This window comes from Aspergillus costaricaensis (genome assembly GCF_003184835.1).
Source record: "Aspergillus costaricaensis CBS 115574 unplaced genomic scaffold BO79scaffold_32, whole genome shotgun sequence".
Classification (NCBI taxonomy): domain Eukaryota; kingdom Fungi; phylum Ascomycota; class Eurotiomycetes; order Eurotiales; family Aspergillaceae; genus Aspergillus; species Aspergillus costaricensis.
The window spans coordinates 402,601-417,391 of NW_020291832.1; the positions used below are offsets into that span (position 1 = coordinate 402,601).

A 14,791-nucleotide genomic window follows, 5' to 3' on the forward strand; every position below is an offset into this window, starting at 1 on the left:
CCACAAGACCGAAGCTTGGCGGTTCTTGCTCGATCGTCACGTTCCTCTCCTCACTTTTCCCTCGTGTAATTCTTTCCACCCTCCCCTTCTTCCTTGCCTGTCCATCTGCAGCTCTTACTGCGTCCCCGACGCCCTACCATACCACTGTGTCATCCCTCTTGATTGACGCAGCTTCTCCAATCTTCCAGGGTCATGCATTGAGCTGCAGTAACCCAGTGAATGCTCTTTCTACTACCCTCTCCATTGAACGCGTCCCTTTAAGTGTTACCATATTCGCTACGCCTCTCTTTTCCTGGCTCGACCCCCCGCGTCCCCGTGAAACATGGAAGAAGGCGCGTCTTCTCGTCCGACAGATACCCCCGAAGGCTCTGCCGGCGGTGATGATCACAATGCCGCCTCGAGTGCCGCGAAGAACCCGGCCTTGAAGGATCGGAAGTGCCAGTATTGCCATCAAGCGTTCACCTCTTCGTCCCTCGGTCGCCATCTGGATCAGTTCCTTTTCAAGAAGAAACCAGACGGTATTCATGATGTCGAGGAAATCCGGCGCATTCGGAGCGGTATCACTCGCCGACAGGCCCGTACCTCGTCTGGCAGACGCGATACTCCCGAGAGAACAACAGGAAAAGGCCAGCAGGACTCCTACACGCCTGGCGATTCGGGGTCAAAGTCACGCGATGGCGCGTATAGGATGATGTTCAACACGCCTACGTGGCATGCGACCGGTGTGATCAATGATATTCCCAATCCTAGCCAGTCACAGGATACTAGCTCGTCTCATTCGCGCATTGCGCCCTCGCAATCACGCACTGGGCCGCTCCCTTTTCCGGATAGAGGTGGCTCGAATAACCCGGATACTATGAGGGCATTGGAGCTGGCTCTGCGCGAAGTCCTGGATAATATCAAGGCTGCAACGTATGTACATCACCTGGCATTGCTAACTATGCGCTTGAATTCGACAGCGTTGTTAGTCTATGAGCGATTGGAACGCTGATTTTGATATGCTTGATAGTTCCAGAATGCGTCCCAGACTCTCCCCGTTCGATTTCGACATCCAGGCGCAAACCTTCCCTTCCCTCTGTCTGCAGTTGCTGCCTCCCCCTCCTAGTCTATTCGCAGCAAGCCCGTTCCCGTCTCCGTCATCATTCCCACTCCAGCCGCCGGGAGTGGAACATCTGGACATTGTCCGGCAAGCGCTTCGCGCGAAGATTGATCAATGGCAGTCGGATCAGCGCACGGCCGAGTCCAACAACAACTCTCAATCAGGGAGACCAAGCTTAGGTCTAGACTCAAGTATGATCAGCCGGAGCGCGCAGCAGCATGAAGACCTAAGTCTGCGGCACTTGGAGCTGGCATTCAAGCATTGGGCCTCACTGCCGACAGATGCAAGGAGAGACGCATGGCAGCTCGAGATCACGCGCGCATTCGCAAGGGAAATGGAAAAACGAAAGTCGCTAGATGACCAGCTCGCGCGCGTCCAACAGGAGGCAAACCAACTTCGTGCCCAGGTAGAAAGACTAGGCTCCTGCCAATGGCCCAGGGAATTCGCGATCTTCCCCCCGGACACGCTCCCGCTCCCACGAGACGTCGCCCGAGAACTTGACACTAAGGAGAGCCAAATCAGCCCTACGGCCTCTCGCTGGGACTACGACAATGTGGTTGCGAAATGGAAACGAGTCGTCATGCACGACAGAGGCATGGGCCGCGTCGGAATTGGCTACGCCAACAGCATGCAGGATGAATATCGCAGCGCAGAACCCAGACACCCACCCACCACCACCGCACCCGCAACCACCAGCGATGACCCTACCCGCTCTAGGATGTTGAACCCCCCCTCGGCACTGAGCCCCGGCCCTTCCCCCTCAAACACAAGTGGTGGACCCTCCGCGCCTCCAAGCCAGCAGACCTCGCCCTATATGCACCAACATGACAGCACCCGGAGTCCCGATGAGGGCCCGCAAGCTAAACGGCCTCGCCTGATGAACGGCCACCACATCGAGAACCCTCCGCACGCTCCTGACGGCGCACCTGCTCCTACTGGCCCTACTTCCTCCTCTACTACTGCTACCACGACAACGGCTACAAACCAGGGACCCGCTCCCGCTCCTCCCTCCACTACTTCCTGGACTAGCACTAGTGCTCAACCATCCGGTATACCCTCAAACCCGGCCAACCCTGCAGGTCCCACGCCTCCGCCGTCTTGCTCCGGGTAAGAACTGTCATTGGGGTCCAACTGGACATATCACATCCTCTTTGGAGTCAGCTCCAGAGTATGAGTATAGCCCGTAAACAAAGAGGAGCGAGTACCGCCATGTGTGCGCGTGTTCATTCGATCAAATGTGTCGCTGTTACATACGATCTTGGAGATCTACCAAGCTAGCTACCAAGGGCTCCAATTTATTTGTGAAGATTGGTATTGAACAACAATACAAACTTATGTTCCATACAAGCTTTTGGGAGGAGAGAGAGAGGGAAAGAGAAAGAGAGAGAGGCCCTACCGTACACTCTCTGCTGGATGTAAATATCCAAAATGGCATCACCGCTGCATGTTCACTTTTCTCCATCTATTGCAAAAAGACAAAATAATCTTGGCAGAGAGTAGTTACTTATTTAATGTGCAGATTATAGCATTAGGTCACACCGGACTGATATATATTAGTAAGGGTACATGTGATAACATTATACATTCTTGAGTACTACTTGGAAAGTAGACAATAGTATAATCAACTGGGTTCGCAGGGTAACTGGTGCTGCTGAACTTGTGTGTGTGTGTGTGTGGGAGAGGAGAGATGAAATAGTATTAGTAGATGATATAGGAGTGGAATGATAACATAACATATTACACCAACACAATCAATCACTGTTTGACAGCTTTCTTCGACTTCCGTGCACTGATACTTCTCTTGATGTTCCTTGCGCCGTGAAGGTAAAGCCACGAGAAGAAGAACACGGCCATGAAGTTGAATATCACGTAGGCCCAGAATATGCCCTATCGAGGTTCAGGTTAGCACATATTTTTCGAAGGAGGGGGATACACAACATACATAGTTACGCCACTTGTGCGAGTAGTAAACGTTGAAGTTTCGGGCCTGGTAGCAAGGCATGATTAGTGTCTGCGGACTTCATATAAAGAGCAAGATAAGACAGGGTAAACATACAAAGGCATCGCCAACAGAGTACTGGCAGAAAGCACAAAGACCGTTACCAGCATCTTGGACGTATCCGCCTATCTGGCTTGCGTAGGAACCGGCATACTCCTGGCAAGTCATTCCTGAAGGTGGGCTGAACTCTGATTCCTCTCTGGGGACACAGCGGACGGGAACACCGTGTACGACGACGCTCAGGAAGCCTTCCAGAAGATAATGGAATGGCGTGAGCCAGTACATCCAGGATCTCCAGAAAACATTCAGGCTAGAGTATGGTACGACGACACCGCAGAAGGATAGGACGAATGTGAAGAAAGTCGGCACGAGGAGAGAGGCGAAGAGTGGGTTTGGAGAGAAGGCTGCGATGAATTGACCGAGACCGACATAGAACAGCTCGAAGAGCATCAAGAACATCCAGACAAAACCGGAGGTGAATGAATCTCGCGGGAACCAGACGCCCCAGTACCTGGTGCGCGTTAGGGGGATTCGTCTATTGAAGCGGAAGGGGAAAATGCTTACCAGCAATTGAAATATATCGACCCTGCGACGACCGAGTAGGGCAACTCTGGCAAGATTGCGCTCGTCACAAATGCAGTCCATGAGTAAATCTTTGAGCCGGCTTCTCGTGACTGGTATAGATTACGGAAATGGAGAAATCGTGGCTGTAGTTGCTGTATCAGGGGTGGCGCTATTGTGAGAGTCATGAAGATGGAGAACATTCGAGACTGCATGTCAATGTAACTGTTTCCTAGGTGCCAGAAGGTGAAGGTGTTGAAGAGCCCGGTGAAAACATGAAGTAAGAATTTGCCCTGTGGAGTGGTTAGAGGGTTGGTTATAGGTGCAATGTAAGCTTTTGGGACATACAAGAGCGTATTGAGGAGTTCGCCAGTATGCTACGAAGCTGCGTTTTGAGACAGTCAATATCTGCACCCAGATTGGCATAGCATATTCTCGATTGTCATCCTTTCCTCCTTCAATCTCTTTGTTGCGTCGCTCCTGAATGATTTTCTCAATCTGCTCTGAAAGCTGACTGTGCTGGGTAGATCTGGCCCAAACATCGCCCCAGTCCTGCCCTTTGTAATCCGGGTTACCGGCACCGATGACATCGAGCATATACTACCACAAGTTAGCATCGTATTTAATGGATAAACGTATATGAAAGAGTACCTCTGCGGGGTTCTCATGAGGGGAGCACTTTCTGGCCCCATTCTGCTCAAAGTACTCGATCAACCTCTTGGAATCAGTGCCGAGCTCATCGTTGTAGACGACCCTTCCCCCACTTTGCAACAATAGCAGTTCATCAAACTGCTCGAAAAGGACGGCAGACGGCTGGTGGATCGTGCAGAGAATGGCCTGTCCGGCATCGGCAAGGCGTCGAAGAAAACGCACAATATTGTAAGCAGCGAGGGAGTCCAATCCAGATGTTGGCTCATCCAGAAACAGCAGTAATTGAGGCTTACTTGCTAGCTCAACTGCGATAGTAAGTCTTTTGCGCTGCTCGGCGTTCAGTCCAGCTCCTCCCTCGCCGACTATAGCACCTGCGATTGGCCGCATTTCGAGGAGATCGATTATCTTTTCGCAATATTCGTACTTCTCCTTGATTGGTACCTCCTTTGGCTGACGAAGAAGGGCTGAGAACTGGAGCGATTCTCTGACAGTTGCTGTAGGTTCGTGAATATCCATTTGCTCAGCAAAGCCAGTTGCTCTTTGGAAGCTTTTAGGAAGAGGCCTGCAAATGTAAGCAGCTGTTTGAAAAGCAGTCTTCAAGCTGATACTCACTTTCCGTCAACAAGGAAGGTACCTGTGACGACTCCAAAGTTTATCCGCTGGGCGAGAGTATTGAGAAGCGTAGTCTTGCTGGGCAATGATCAGTATTTGTCAACAGACCTTAGAACACCGTCACTTACCCAGCCCCAGAGGCGCCCATTAGCGCAGTAAGACGGCCCGGCTTAACATATCCTTGAACGTCTTGCAGTAGCTTTCTGTGGCCATCTTTGTAAGGGATCGTGTAGTTCACACCTTGCCAGGTGAATATCGACGTGCTTCGCGCGATCCCTTGCACCTCATCACTGGAACCATCTGTATCCTTCTCTTGGAACCCATTGGTGGTTCCTGTTCCATCACTTCCCGTTTCCACATCCCCTGGAAGTTCCTTGTTTTTGACAGCCTCCTGCACAGCCTCGGGCGCTTCGCCTTTTTTGAAGATTGTAACCGTGCTGCCTCCTTTGTTGGGCTTCTGGAGCTCCATTCCGACCATTGTCAAGCATACGAAAAGGATAAACCAAGCTATGACAATACCGAAGTTTCGCCATAAATGGGATCGAGTGTAGGTGAAGGCAGTCTGTATGTAGTTCGATCCCTGCACAACAAGCTGATTTGGCGTACTTCCTTGGATCGCACAGACTTGGTTGCCAGGCTGTGCACTGGGTCCATCAGGAAATATGGACGGGGAGACACATTGCAGATTCAAATCATAGAATTCATTTGACATGATCGCCTCAAACGCGTATTGCAATGGATTGATCCAGATTAACCATTTGAGCCACGGATGCATTTTCCATGGAGGAATGAGATATCCTGGGCATCTTCAGTATGAATGTTCATTAAGTGGCTGATATCTCTTACCAGTGTATACTATCAGCGCCTGGACAGAAACTCCAGTTACACGGGTGGCTAAAATTCTCGGTCAGCACACGCAAGGAATAGCCTTCAGCTTTACATACCAACGTCGAGAGAAGCACTCAGTGCTCCGATAGTCCGGAAGAATGAGTACATGGTCATGGTCAGAATGAAAACGAATAAGAAGTTGATGAAGAACTGAGACGCAGTCCGTGAAAGGTTGGACATGCTGAGTATATCGGTTAGTCTCAATCAGCAGTAAACGCGGTAGAGTTGCATACAAGTATACAATCAACTCGAAAATGGTGATCTGAACGAATACAATGGGAACATCGACGACCACTTGAGCTAAGGCATATGCCGCTGGACGATAGAAGGAGCTGGCAAAGTTAGCTTACTGCAAAAATATATATGCCTTGTCCCACTCACAAACTCTTATGTTTCAGTATGACCGGTCGACTTCCATAGAGAGCCGTAAGCTCTGCCATAGCCAGCAGGGAATTGAATAGTAGTACATAAAACATGACACCGCCTCTAGTGAAGACACCAGCGCTATAAAGTTGTCAGATATTACTTATCGATTGGCGTGGGTGATCGATCTTGGGGCTAACCTAGTCTGGGGCAGGTCATAGAAGAGACTACCGATGATGAGAGCCTGGAACGTGAGCATCACCCATTTCCCGATGAGCGTCTGCTTATCCCCGTACATGACGAGGAATTGCCGTTGAGTCAGTATAACAACCTGTTTATAGAAAGACACTGTATAGTTTTGCTTTTTCTTCTTTTCCCTGGCCTGCTCACACGCCTGCTGCTCCGACTCGATCTCTTTTTCGAAGTTTTCGATATCTGCCTTGGCCTCCTTGCATATATCACTCTTTCGATATGCTCTCTGAAAGTCTTCACCAGAGCGTGGAACTCGATCCTCCCAGCCTTCCTTGATGCGTCGCGCATATGGGTCACTGACAGACGTCAAGAAATCAGGTGTGGTCCATCGAGGAGGGCACACAAATCCCAGACGCTCGAAGTATGCCTTGGCATTTTCGGTGCGCCCGTAGTAGGCGCATTTGCCTTCCTCGATCAGCATGACTTTGTCGAAGAGATTGTAGAGATTTTCTGAGGCTTGGTAAAGAGCCACGAGTGTAGAGGCATGTGCCATGTCGGTTGAGCTTCTCAAGCTTTCCACGTACTCCAGAGCTGTGCTAGCATCGAGGCCTTTGGTGGAATTATCCCAGCATTGCGTGCTGGCTTTCGTGATCAGGGCTTCGCCAATAGACACACGCTTCTTTTCTCCTCCAGAAACTCCGCGAATGAGTTCATTGCCGACCTTAGTCCCCAGTGCATGCTCTATCCAGAACAACTTGGCGATGGTAGAAAGGAATGTCTCCTGGTAGTGCTTTCTACTTTCACCGGGTAGTCGTGATGCTTTGTCCGGGGTTCTTGACTTGAGAGCAAACATCAAGGTGTCGCGTACGGTGAGCGTGGGATAGTGGAGGTCGTCTTCGGGGTTGTACAGAACTTCCGAACGGTAGTTCTTGGCCATGGTTTCGGCGTCTGCACCTCCGTAGCGAACATCACCTTCCACACTTTTGTAGCCTGATCTTTGATTCCCAATGACTTTTAGAAACGTAGAGCAACCGGACCCCGGACGACCAAGAACCAGAAGCATTTCCCCCGGCCGTACACATCCGTTAAAGTCATCCAGGATGGTTCGCAGTGGCGCGCTCTTCCTCCCGCCGGTGAGTAGGCCTTTGATCAATTTCGGTAAACCCAAGATGATGTCAGTGTTTGTGGGCTGGAGGGCCGCCCCTAGACCAACACCTCTGACAGTCAGGTCTTTCCACACCACACCAAGATGTCTTGTCTTTTCCTCTTCTGAGTTGGCCTTCCTTTCCTGACCAAACATCCGCGAGACCAATCTCGCTATCTGATCCGTATCATCGGCCCCCGCGGCCCCAGTGCTGCGTCGTTGAGAAAGGGCGCGAGCAATATCCTGTTGTGTGAGCTGCCTCTGAAGTGAGGACTCCTGTCGGATCACATTTTCATTCGAGACTTGATGCTCTACAGGTATAGCCGATTGCTTTCTCGAAAGGCCCGAGCTACGCGACGCGCTTGAGCTCGAATCGGAAGAAGAATCCAGTGGAGCTTTTTTCTCGTCTTCATTGGGAGCAAAGCGTGGCTCGCTGGGAGGGGAGCGTCCCGAGTCCATGTTGATAGTGATGCGACACTAGCTACCAGAAATATAACATATCAATCAGTAAAGTAACGGCGGAGACAATACCCGATGTCGGCTTCAAATAGAAGTCTAGAGACACAACAGGGGGATGAGCGAATGTAATGGGCTTCTGGGTGCCCTTATTTTCTACACTCTACATTCCGCGTTAAGTACCGGCATTGTCGGAGCTTGCTGAAGACCGATGCAACTTCACCACCGAGCTCTAGCTTTCGACCAACAGAGTGAAGTATGGATCGGACAACATGACGACCGAGATGCCGATCGGGGGATCGAATAAGCATGCATCAAGTGATGAGATAAGTTCGGATGATGGAAGAAGGTGTGGGAGAAGACCCTGAATGAACCATGGCTTAAGCTTGATGTCGTCGATAGTTTCCGTGGATCATGGTGAGGTCATCATCTGCGGATCTGGACCAGATCGGTAATCGGATGCGGTTTCTATTAGTCCTCCATTGTCTTCAGTGACTCAAAGCATTGTAACGGTCATAGAATTGAAGCAAGGAGGATGACAAGAACTGGGAGACTCAGCTTGCGTACTTTCCCACATTTTGCTTGAAACAAAATCAGCCCAGGTATGAAGCTATCAGCCACTCGGAGAGGAGTCTGGGTTGTTCTATAGATAAGCCTAAATTGGATGATCTTCCATCAAGGCGACAAATTCCAATGTCGCAGTTGGATGGTCTGTTCCACCTTTGACAGCATTGCTGGGGTGCAGTTGTGGGTAATGGAATGAAGGGGGGTGAAGGAGGAGGAAGATGGCTTGGCTGCATCCAGAAGAGAGAGAAAAGCCGCCCCTCTGCTTTTCCGCCTCACTCTCTTCTCTCCTCTTTCCCCGCGGTCCTCCATCAACTTTGTTACCTCCTCCTCAACTTCTCTCTAATATCTTTGGAGAAGGGATCGAGGGGTGTCTAGTTGACCCCAAAAACAGCCTGCACCCCTCATGCTATAACACCTCTTACACGTTGCTTGAATTCGAAGGTGGTTGGCTTATTGGCCCAGCATCCGACCCTGGATTGGTCTGGCTTATGAGGCTACTGATTGGCTGCCTAGGTTCTTGCATTATATTCAAGATACGTGGAATCCCGTGAACTGTATAGCCATTGCTGAGTTGGGATTTTCGGAGCCGTTTGAGGCGTATGAGAATCTGCGCGAGGATATACTAACGGATCCTTTGAGGACCCTCTATTATCATGAGTATGTGTAGGCGATGTTGATGGCTGTTCAGGAAGGGGTTAAACTGCTGGGGTGCTCGGCTTGAAGTTTGGCTGATAATTTCGAGTGGAGGGCTGGGTATTCTGTTAGATTTGGAATACTGGTGAGTTTTACTTCTTGTGTACAAAAAAAGCTTATACTAACATCGTTGTAGTATGTCAACTTGACTACAAAAGAGCGCTTCTACAAGGCCAATTTCTTTGAACTGGCGAATTTGTTCCGCACGTATATCCAGGGCTAGTGGAATGCGTCTGGACAAAGGCCTGCCACTGCGTTGTCATACATATCGTACGAATGCTATTGCCTGATCCTATCTACATAGTATCTATACCGCATACATGCATCACGCCCACCTCCTCCTCCGTCTCTTGACAAAAATTTCCCACCCATCCCTTATATTCAAATTAGGAGTTATCCCATTGTCTTGATAAAAAGAACGAAGGTAATCCAAAGCCGGTGTACGACCACTAACCTCCATGTCTGAACCCATATCCCGACGACCTGGTAAAAACAGAGGGATATACAATGTAAGATCCGGCGCTGTCGAGGCATTACACAAGCCCATGCCCTCCATATATTCCAATACCCAAGAACCCGAACGATCTCCCCACCAGTAAACAGTAGCATAATCCATCAAGCCATGGAGTTCGCCATGGAATACCAGAATGTCGAAAAGCATTTCCATGCGCACACCGTCATCTCGCGGCCCTGGTCCCGTTTCGCTTACTCTCTAACAAAACAAATAACGCACATTAAAACCTACCCCCACCCACCCAATGATATAGATCAGATTGACTAACTAACCTGTATCTCACACCTCTCTCGAAACCCAGTATCATCCCCAATATGGCTAACGATCCCCAATGAACGCGCAGGAGGCTGCTGGACCAGCATCCGGCGCCAACTTGCGTTTTCTCGCATGTATATTTCCGTCCTGGTGGGGTCTCTGACCATGTGGAAAGTGTCGAAGGTAAGTTTGCTTTCTGTGTGCTCGGGGAAGACGGTACTGTTCCGCTGGAAGATCCCTGGGAAGGCTTCTGCTAGTAGGGGGTTGAGGACTCCCTGTGAGGAATTGTGGTTGCGGCGTCTAAATGGTTGTATGAATAGTGCTTGTTGGATGGGACGGGAATTACTGATTGTGTAGTTCCAGAAACGATTGACGCGGGACGCTGAGGTAAGGATTGTGCGCATGTCTAGTTCGAGGAGGATGTATTCTAAGATGGTGCGGACGGAGAGGACGGTTTGGATGCTGTTGTGGAATTCCATAATGATGATTGTTATACTAGGTTGAGGGTGGGTGGGTTTAGTTTGGAGGTTATGTTTTTATTTCTATATAGCAGAGGCTATGGCGTTCTTGGTTAGGCAAGTGCTACAGAATAACGTGATGCTGGGTCGTAGTCTCCTGTTTTATTAGATTCATCTTTTTTTTTTGTGACGCGAGAATCGAGGTTTCTCAAAGTCGATGGATAGATGGAATCAAAAGGTCAAATGTGATTATTGTAGGTATCTTCTAAAGGAAAGCAAGTCTATATACAATATTGAGCAAGGTTTTCGGAACTGCCGGCATATGTTTCCCTCTGATTACGGGTTGATATTTGAAGGGCTATACTCGCCGTTCTCTGCAGAAATGATCATTGATCCCCGAGTCATTGAAACATTCGCCGGATTAATCACTGGAACAGGGGCGTCATCCCAATTGGAAACAACCGTATCCTCTCCAGCCAGTATGCGGTTGATGTTCAGCATCGTACTGTACATAACCCCGTGACTGGATATGGGATGGACGTCCTCATTCCCGCCGTGGATATCAGATTCCTTCGAGGAGGGTCCAGCGGGATGATATCCACCTGTTAAGGATGGGTAGACTGCAAAGCACCGGAGATAGCCATTGCCGCACATGCGACCGAGCGATACGTCGAACTGAGCACCAATGTCGATTTTATCGGCGAGACCTGTCGGGTTCACGGAAAGAGCGGCCAGGATTTTCTGAGCACCACGGTAGGTCACAGCATAGACAATCGAGCAAACTGCATCGTCGACGGCGCAGGTTAGACGGCTATAGTCTGGTACCCCGAATGAGGGTGGATCGCGCCAGTAGGGCAGGAAGTGATGTGGCGGGAGGACGGTTGTATCATTCGAGCTCACGTAATATGGATCGTTTTCTCGACATGACACTCCACAGTGACCAAGCCAGATGATGTCCCAGTCGTCACCGTACGGTGAAGCGGTCAACTTGTTATCCGCACCCTGGAGAGCCCGTACGCCGAGAGCAAAACTTTGTAGCTGGGTCTTGAGGTTTACGTCCCAGTCGACATCATCCTCCATGATCATGGCACTTCCTAATCTTTCATGAACAATTCTGGGGGTGCATGTTTAGCCAAATATATGAGGAAGGGGGCAGCTTATGGCATACCGTTGCATGGCATTCACATGAGCCCGTCGAGCTCCATACTCGGTAGGTTTGTGGTCATAGTTCCAGTTCTGAAATGTCAGTGGCATGCATCCCATTGGATAGCGTTGTCAAGGACTCACATAAGGGTAAGTCCTGGGGTCAACCTCGTCGGGAGTAATGCCGTTAACCCAGTCGATGTTAAACCCACTGACTGAAGAGCCAAGGACAAGGTTGTCGCGCTTGTCAACCCTGCTAGGCAGATTGATCGCGAATATTTTCTGGACCTATACAAAATTAGTGTGGGGGCTAATGTCAACTTCATTGGAGAAAAGTACCCCCAAAGTCTCGTTCCTGATATCCTCGAGCTGAGACCGGGCGCTTCTAGCTCCTATCCGCACGGTGGGCCGAGCATAGGGCAACTGCCATAGAATGAGGATGATCCCGAGCACCCCCAGCGCATAGAGAATCAGCCGGCCGAACCGTTTTTGTGATGTGAATAGAAACATTATCAGTTGGACCAGACTGAGAGCCGACCGGATCGTGAAAGGCGACAAGGCAATCTCCCCAGTCTTTCAATTCCCCTGAATCTCTGCCTAGGCCTAGGTGGCTAGTCTACTAGATCTGGGGCTAAAGAAGTGGAACGGCGCCGGGCGGGGCTCGACTGTCTGGCCTGAATTTTGTCTGGACACTTTGATGACTCTTTGTAAGTGGCTTCGAGTCACTTTAGAGTTGTATTTCGGTTCTGAATTCTTAAATTCCTGTGAGTGCCAGTTGCTAGTCCACCTAGTGCTAGCCCTGACGCGCGGAAGCCAGGGTCCGGGGAACTCATGGGTTGGCGCCTAGTTCGACCACTGAAACGTCGGGTCTCCGCGCCATCAGTTGGTGTACACAGTAGTGCGCATCAGAGTGATATGACTGGTTAATGTGCGATGATACCAATATTTGTCGTTCTTAAAATATCTAACCGTCTGGCCTGCAAGCGAGAGGGGCCAAGTAACTGCTCGCCTCGACGTAATACCTATTATTTAAGTCATCCTGACTATTCAATCCCAAAGTCAACCCCTGCAGTCGAGCCGGAATGCCAGCTTCAAGCGGAAGTCGTGACGCCATTCCCATGTTATGACCGTGACATCCGGTGGTTGATGGGGAATGTCAAGTTCCGAACAGCCCAGACCAACTGCATACCAAGCCGGTTGGGAGTAAGCGGCTGCGGGTACCGCAGATCATAATTTTAATTACAACTGACATTCACGAGGCGCTCTTTGTTCGATGCGACTATGAAGTAGGGAGGTTTCATTGGTGGCCTTGAGTTAGCGCGTTTGATTATCCAGCGTGTTTTAGGAGTAGAGACTCCTTACAGCTACATAAATACATAATTTGCTCCAAAAATTCAACAATGGCTGGTTGGTGTAGTTGGTTATCACGTATCGTTAACACCGATAAGGTCCTGGGATCGAGCCCCAGACTGGTCATTCTATTTTTATTTATATATTTTTTTCTTCTACACACAGATGCTTCTTTGCCTCTCCTTTTCGTCTTTATTGACTTTAATGAACTGAAATAAATACTGTGGTTCTTATATCCTTCCCGGAGACCCGTATACCTCCTCATCTGTAGTTATCGCATCTATGTACATTTGCCTGCACCAACCATCACTATACATCGATATCCTTCCGCACACCATGAGTGGTCATCCTTCCGGATGCCAGTCTCCCAATCCAGTAGTATTTACTATCCGCTACTCTATTCCATCTCAGCTCTACAATGAAAAATGACAAAGACATCTGCCCCAACAACCCCGCAATGAGAACTACATCATCTATGCCAATCCAAGAAACAGCACTTAGCATGCACCAACTTCCGATATAATCCGTGCCTGACAACCCCACCTCCAATGCAACTCATGTACCCAAAGTCAAGCACAAACTATACCCTTCAACTCCGCAACAAACCCATTCCCTCCTCCATAGTAACCATCTTTCCCTACCACAATGACCGTCCGCGTCTTCATCTACGGCTACCGCAAGCCCGGCCTCTCCCTGTCCACTTTCCGAGAGCGCTACGAAGCACACATCGATCTCGTGAGACGTATTTCCGGCGAAGACTTCCCCCTCTCGCACCGCCGTACCTATATAGCTCGTACAACCGTTGATACCCCACCTGCTGGGGCGACGGCCCGCAACGCCACAACCCCGGCGACTATCCTTCAGGGCCAGCAGTCGGACTTTGACTTTGATACGACGGCAGAGCTGACCTTTGCTGATCAGCCTTCTTTCCAGGCTTTTATGGCTAAGGTGACGGCTCCTGAGGCGGCGGCGCAGATTGCGGAAGATGAGGAGCGATTCTTTGATCGGAAGATGTTGAGTTTTGCTATGATTGGGGAGGTGGTGGAGACGAGGAAGTAGGGATTGCTTGAGTGGTGAACATGGCTAGATTGTGTGTTTTGCTGCTAAGATCGGGTTGGTTTCTTGTCTGGATGGTGCAGTGGCTAATTTGTTGCGTTGTTCAGGGCAAAGGGGAGGTATATACTAGAAGTATACATGGTGTTTGCTTTTCGGTGCTATAGTACTAATTTCTCGGCTGCCTGTATGGGCGCCTTGCCTCGCTGAGTGCCTATATCCAGATTGAAGCTTGAGGTCTTTGAAGTAAGCGGCCTAGTTGATTATGGACACCCGAGAAGAACTGTCCGAGTCTTAGCAAAAGGCAATGGTCAGTTTTTGTGAATCAGATACTCCGCTGGTATTACATTTCCTGGTGTAACCTACACTACTACTAGCTGTGAAGACGCTGGTTATCCTGAGTGAGCTTATGACCACTAGCATATGGATTGGATGAGGGGAGCCAGAGACATAGAGCCATTCAGAGTCGGTCAAAGACAAGCCAGAGGGTTTATTTGAGAGCATATACTGAGCATCTTAGTTGACCAAGGAAGAACTACCGGTGATTCGCCTGCCGGTCGATGGAGAAACAGGGCTCGGCTTACTTTCACTGAGTAGGCGGAACGCGAATGTCAGGGTATCCCGGGAACTAGGCCTTAAATGAAAGACAACCAAATCAATATCCTTTTTTTAGTCACCATCCCCCTGGTACACTCAATTCTATTACTTCATGTCAGGATCAATAATAGTGAAGATGCTATTCCTAACAACCAAGGCGGCACCACACGGCAGAACAAGCAAGCATCACTCCAAC

General features: G+C 49.8%; 5 protein-coding genes and 1 non-coding gene across 6 annotated transcripts; 3 read left to right on the forward strand and 3 right to left on the reverse strand.

Moving 5' to 3' along the window:
* Positions 1–99: 99 nt before the first annotated feature.
* BO79DRAFT_201258 (uncharacterized protein) lies at positions 100–2,574 on the forward strand. The gene is made up of 2 exons (XM_025681557.1): positions 100–912; positions 1,010–2,574. The coding sequence occupies exons 1-2, from the start codon at positions 323–325 to the stop codon at positions 2,208–2,210; spliced, it is 1,791 nt and encodes a 596-aa protein (XP_025536283.1). The 5' UTR covers positions 100–322; the 3' UTR covers positions 2,211–2,574.
* Positions 2,575–2,854: 280 nt separating this feature from the next.
* Positions 2,855–7,968, reverse strand: BO79DRAFT_258444 (putative ABC transporter; the record flags this gene model as incomplete). The annotated part of the gene is made up of 13 exons (XM_025686303.1): positions 2,855–2,986; positions 3,042–3,086; positions 3,156–3,609; positions 3,663–3,952; positions 4,008–4,259; positions 4,311–4,872; positions 4,923–5,000; positions 5,051–5,720; positions 5,769–5,816; positions 5,867–5,991; positions 6,044–6,142; positions 6,192–6,314; positions 6,374–7,968. 13 exons carry the CDS (start codon positions 7,966–7,968, stop codon positions 2,855–2,857), a joined length of 4,473 nt encoding a protein of 1,490 aa, XP_025536284.1.
* A 1,582-nt stretch (positions 7,969–9,550) lies between these two features.
* On the reverse strand, positions 9,551–10,473 carry BO79DRAFT_231623 (uncharacterized protein; the record flags this gene model as incomplete). Its single annotated transcript, XM_025684170.1, has 2 exons — positions 9,551–9,937; positions 10,012–10,473. The coding sequence occupies 2 exons, from the start codon at positions 10,471–10,473 to the stop codon at positions 9,551–9,553; spliced, it is 849 nt and encodes a 282-aa protein (XP_025536285.1).
* A 217-nt stretch (positions 10,474–10,690) lies between these two features.
* Positions 10,691–12,105, reverse strand: BO79DRAFT_179537 (LPS glycosyltransferase; the record flags this gene model as incomplete). Its single annotated transcript, XM_025680042.1, has 4 exons — positions 10,691–11,566; positions 11,621–11,688; positions 11,740–11,883; positions 11,935–12,105. 4 exons carry the CDS (start codon positions 12,103–12,105, stop codon positions 10,789–10,791), a joined length of 1,161 nt encoding a protein of 386 aa, XP_025536286.1. The 3' UTR covers positions 10,691–10,788.
* Positions 12,106–12,997: 892 nt separating this feature from the next.
* On the forward strand, positions 12,998–13,071 carry BO79DRAFT_t203. Its single transcript has one exon. It is a non-coding gene; the product is annotated as a tRNA-Val (tRNA).
* A 519-nt stretch (positions 13,072–13,590) lies between these two features.
* BO79DRAFT_220878 (EthD domain-containing protein) lies at positions 13,591–14,004 on the forward strand (the record flags this gene model as incomplete). Its single annotated transcript, XM_025683500.1, has 1 exon — positions 13,591–14,004. The coding sequence occupies one exon, from the start codon at positions 13,591–13,593 to the stop codon at positions 14,002–14,004; it is 414 nt and encodes a 137-aa protein (XP_025536287.1).
* Positions 14,005–14,791: the final 787 nt, after the last annotated feature.

Coding starts and splice junctions, on each gene's coding strand:
- BO79DRAFT_201258 (XM_025681557.1), top strand. CDS start 323: ATGGAAGAAGGCGCGTCTTCTCGTCCGACAGATACCCCCGAAGGCTCT. Junction 913..1,009: donor GATAATATCAAGGCTGCAAC/GTATGTACATCA, acceptor TATGCTTGATAG/TTCCAGAATGCGTCCCAGAC.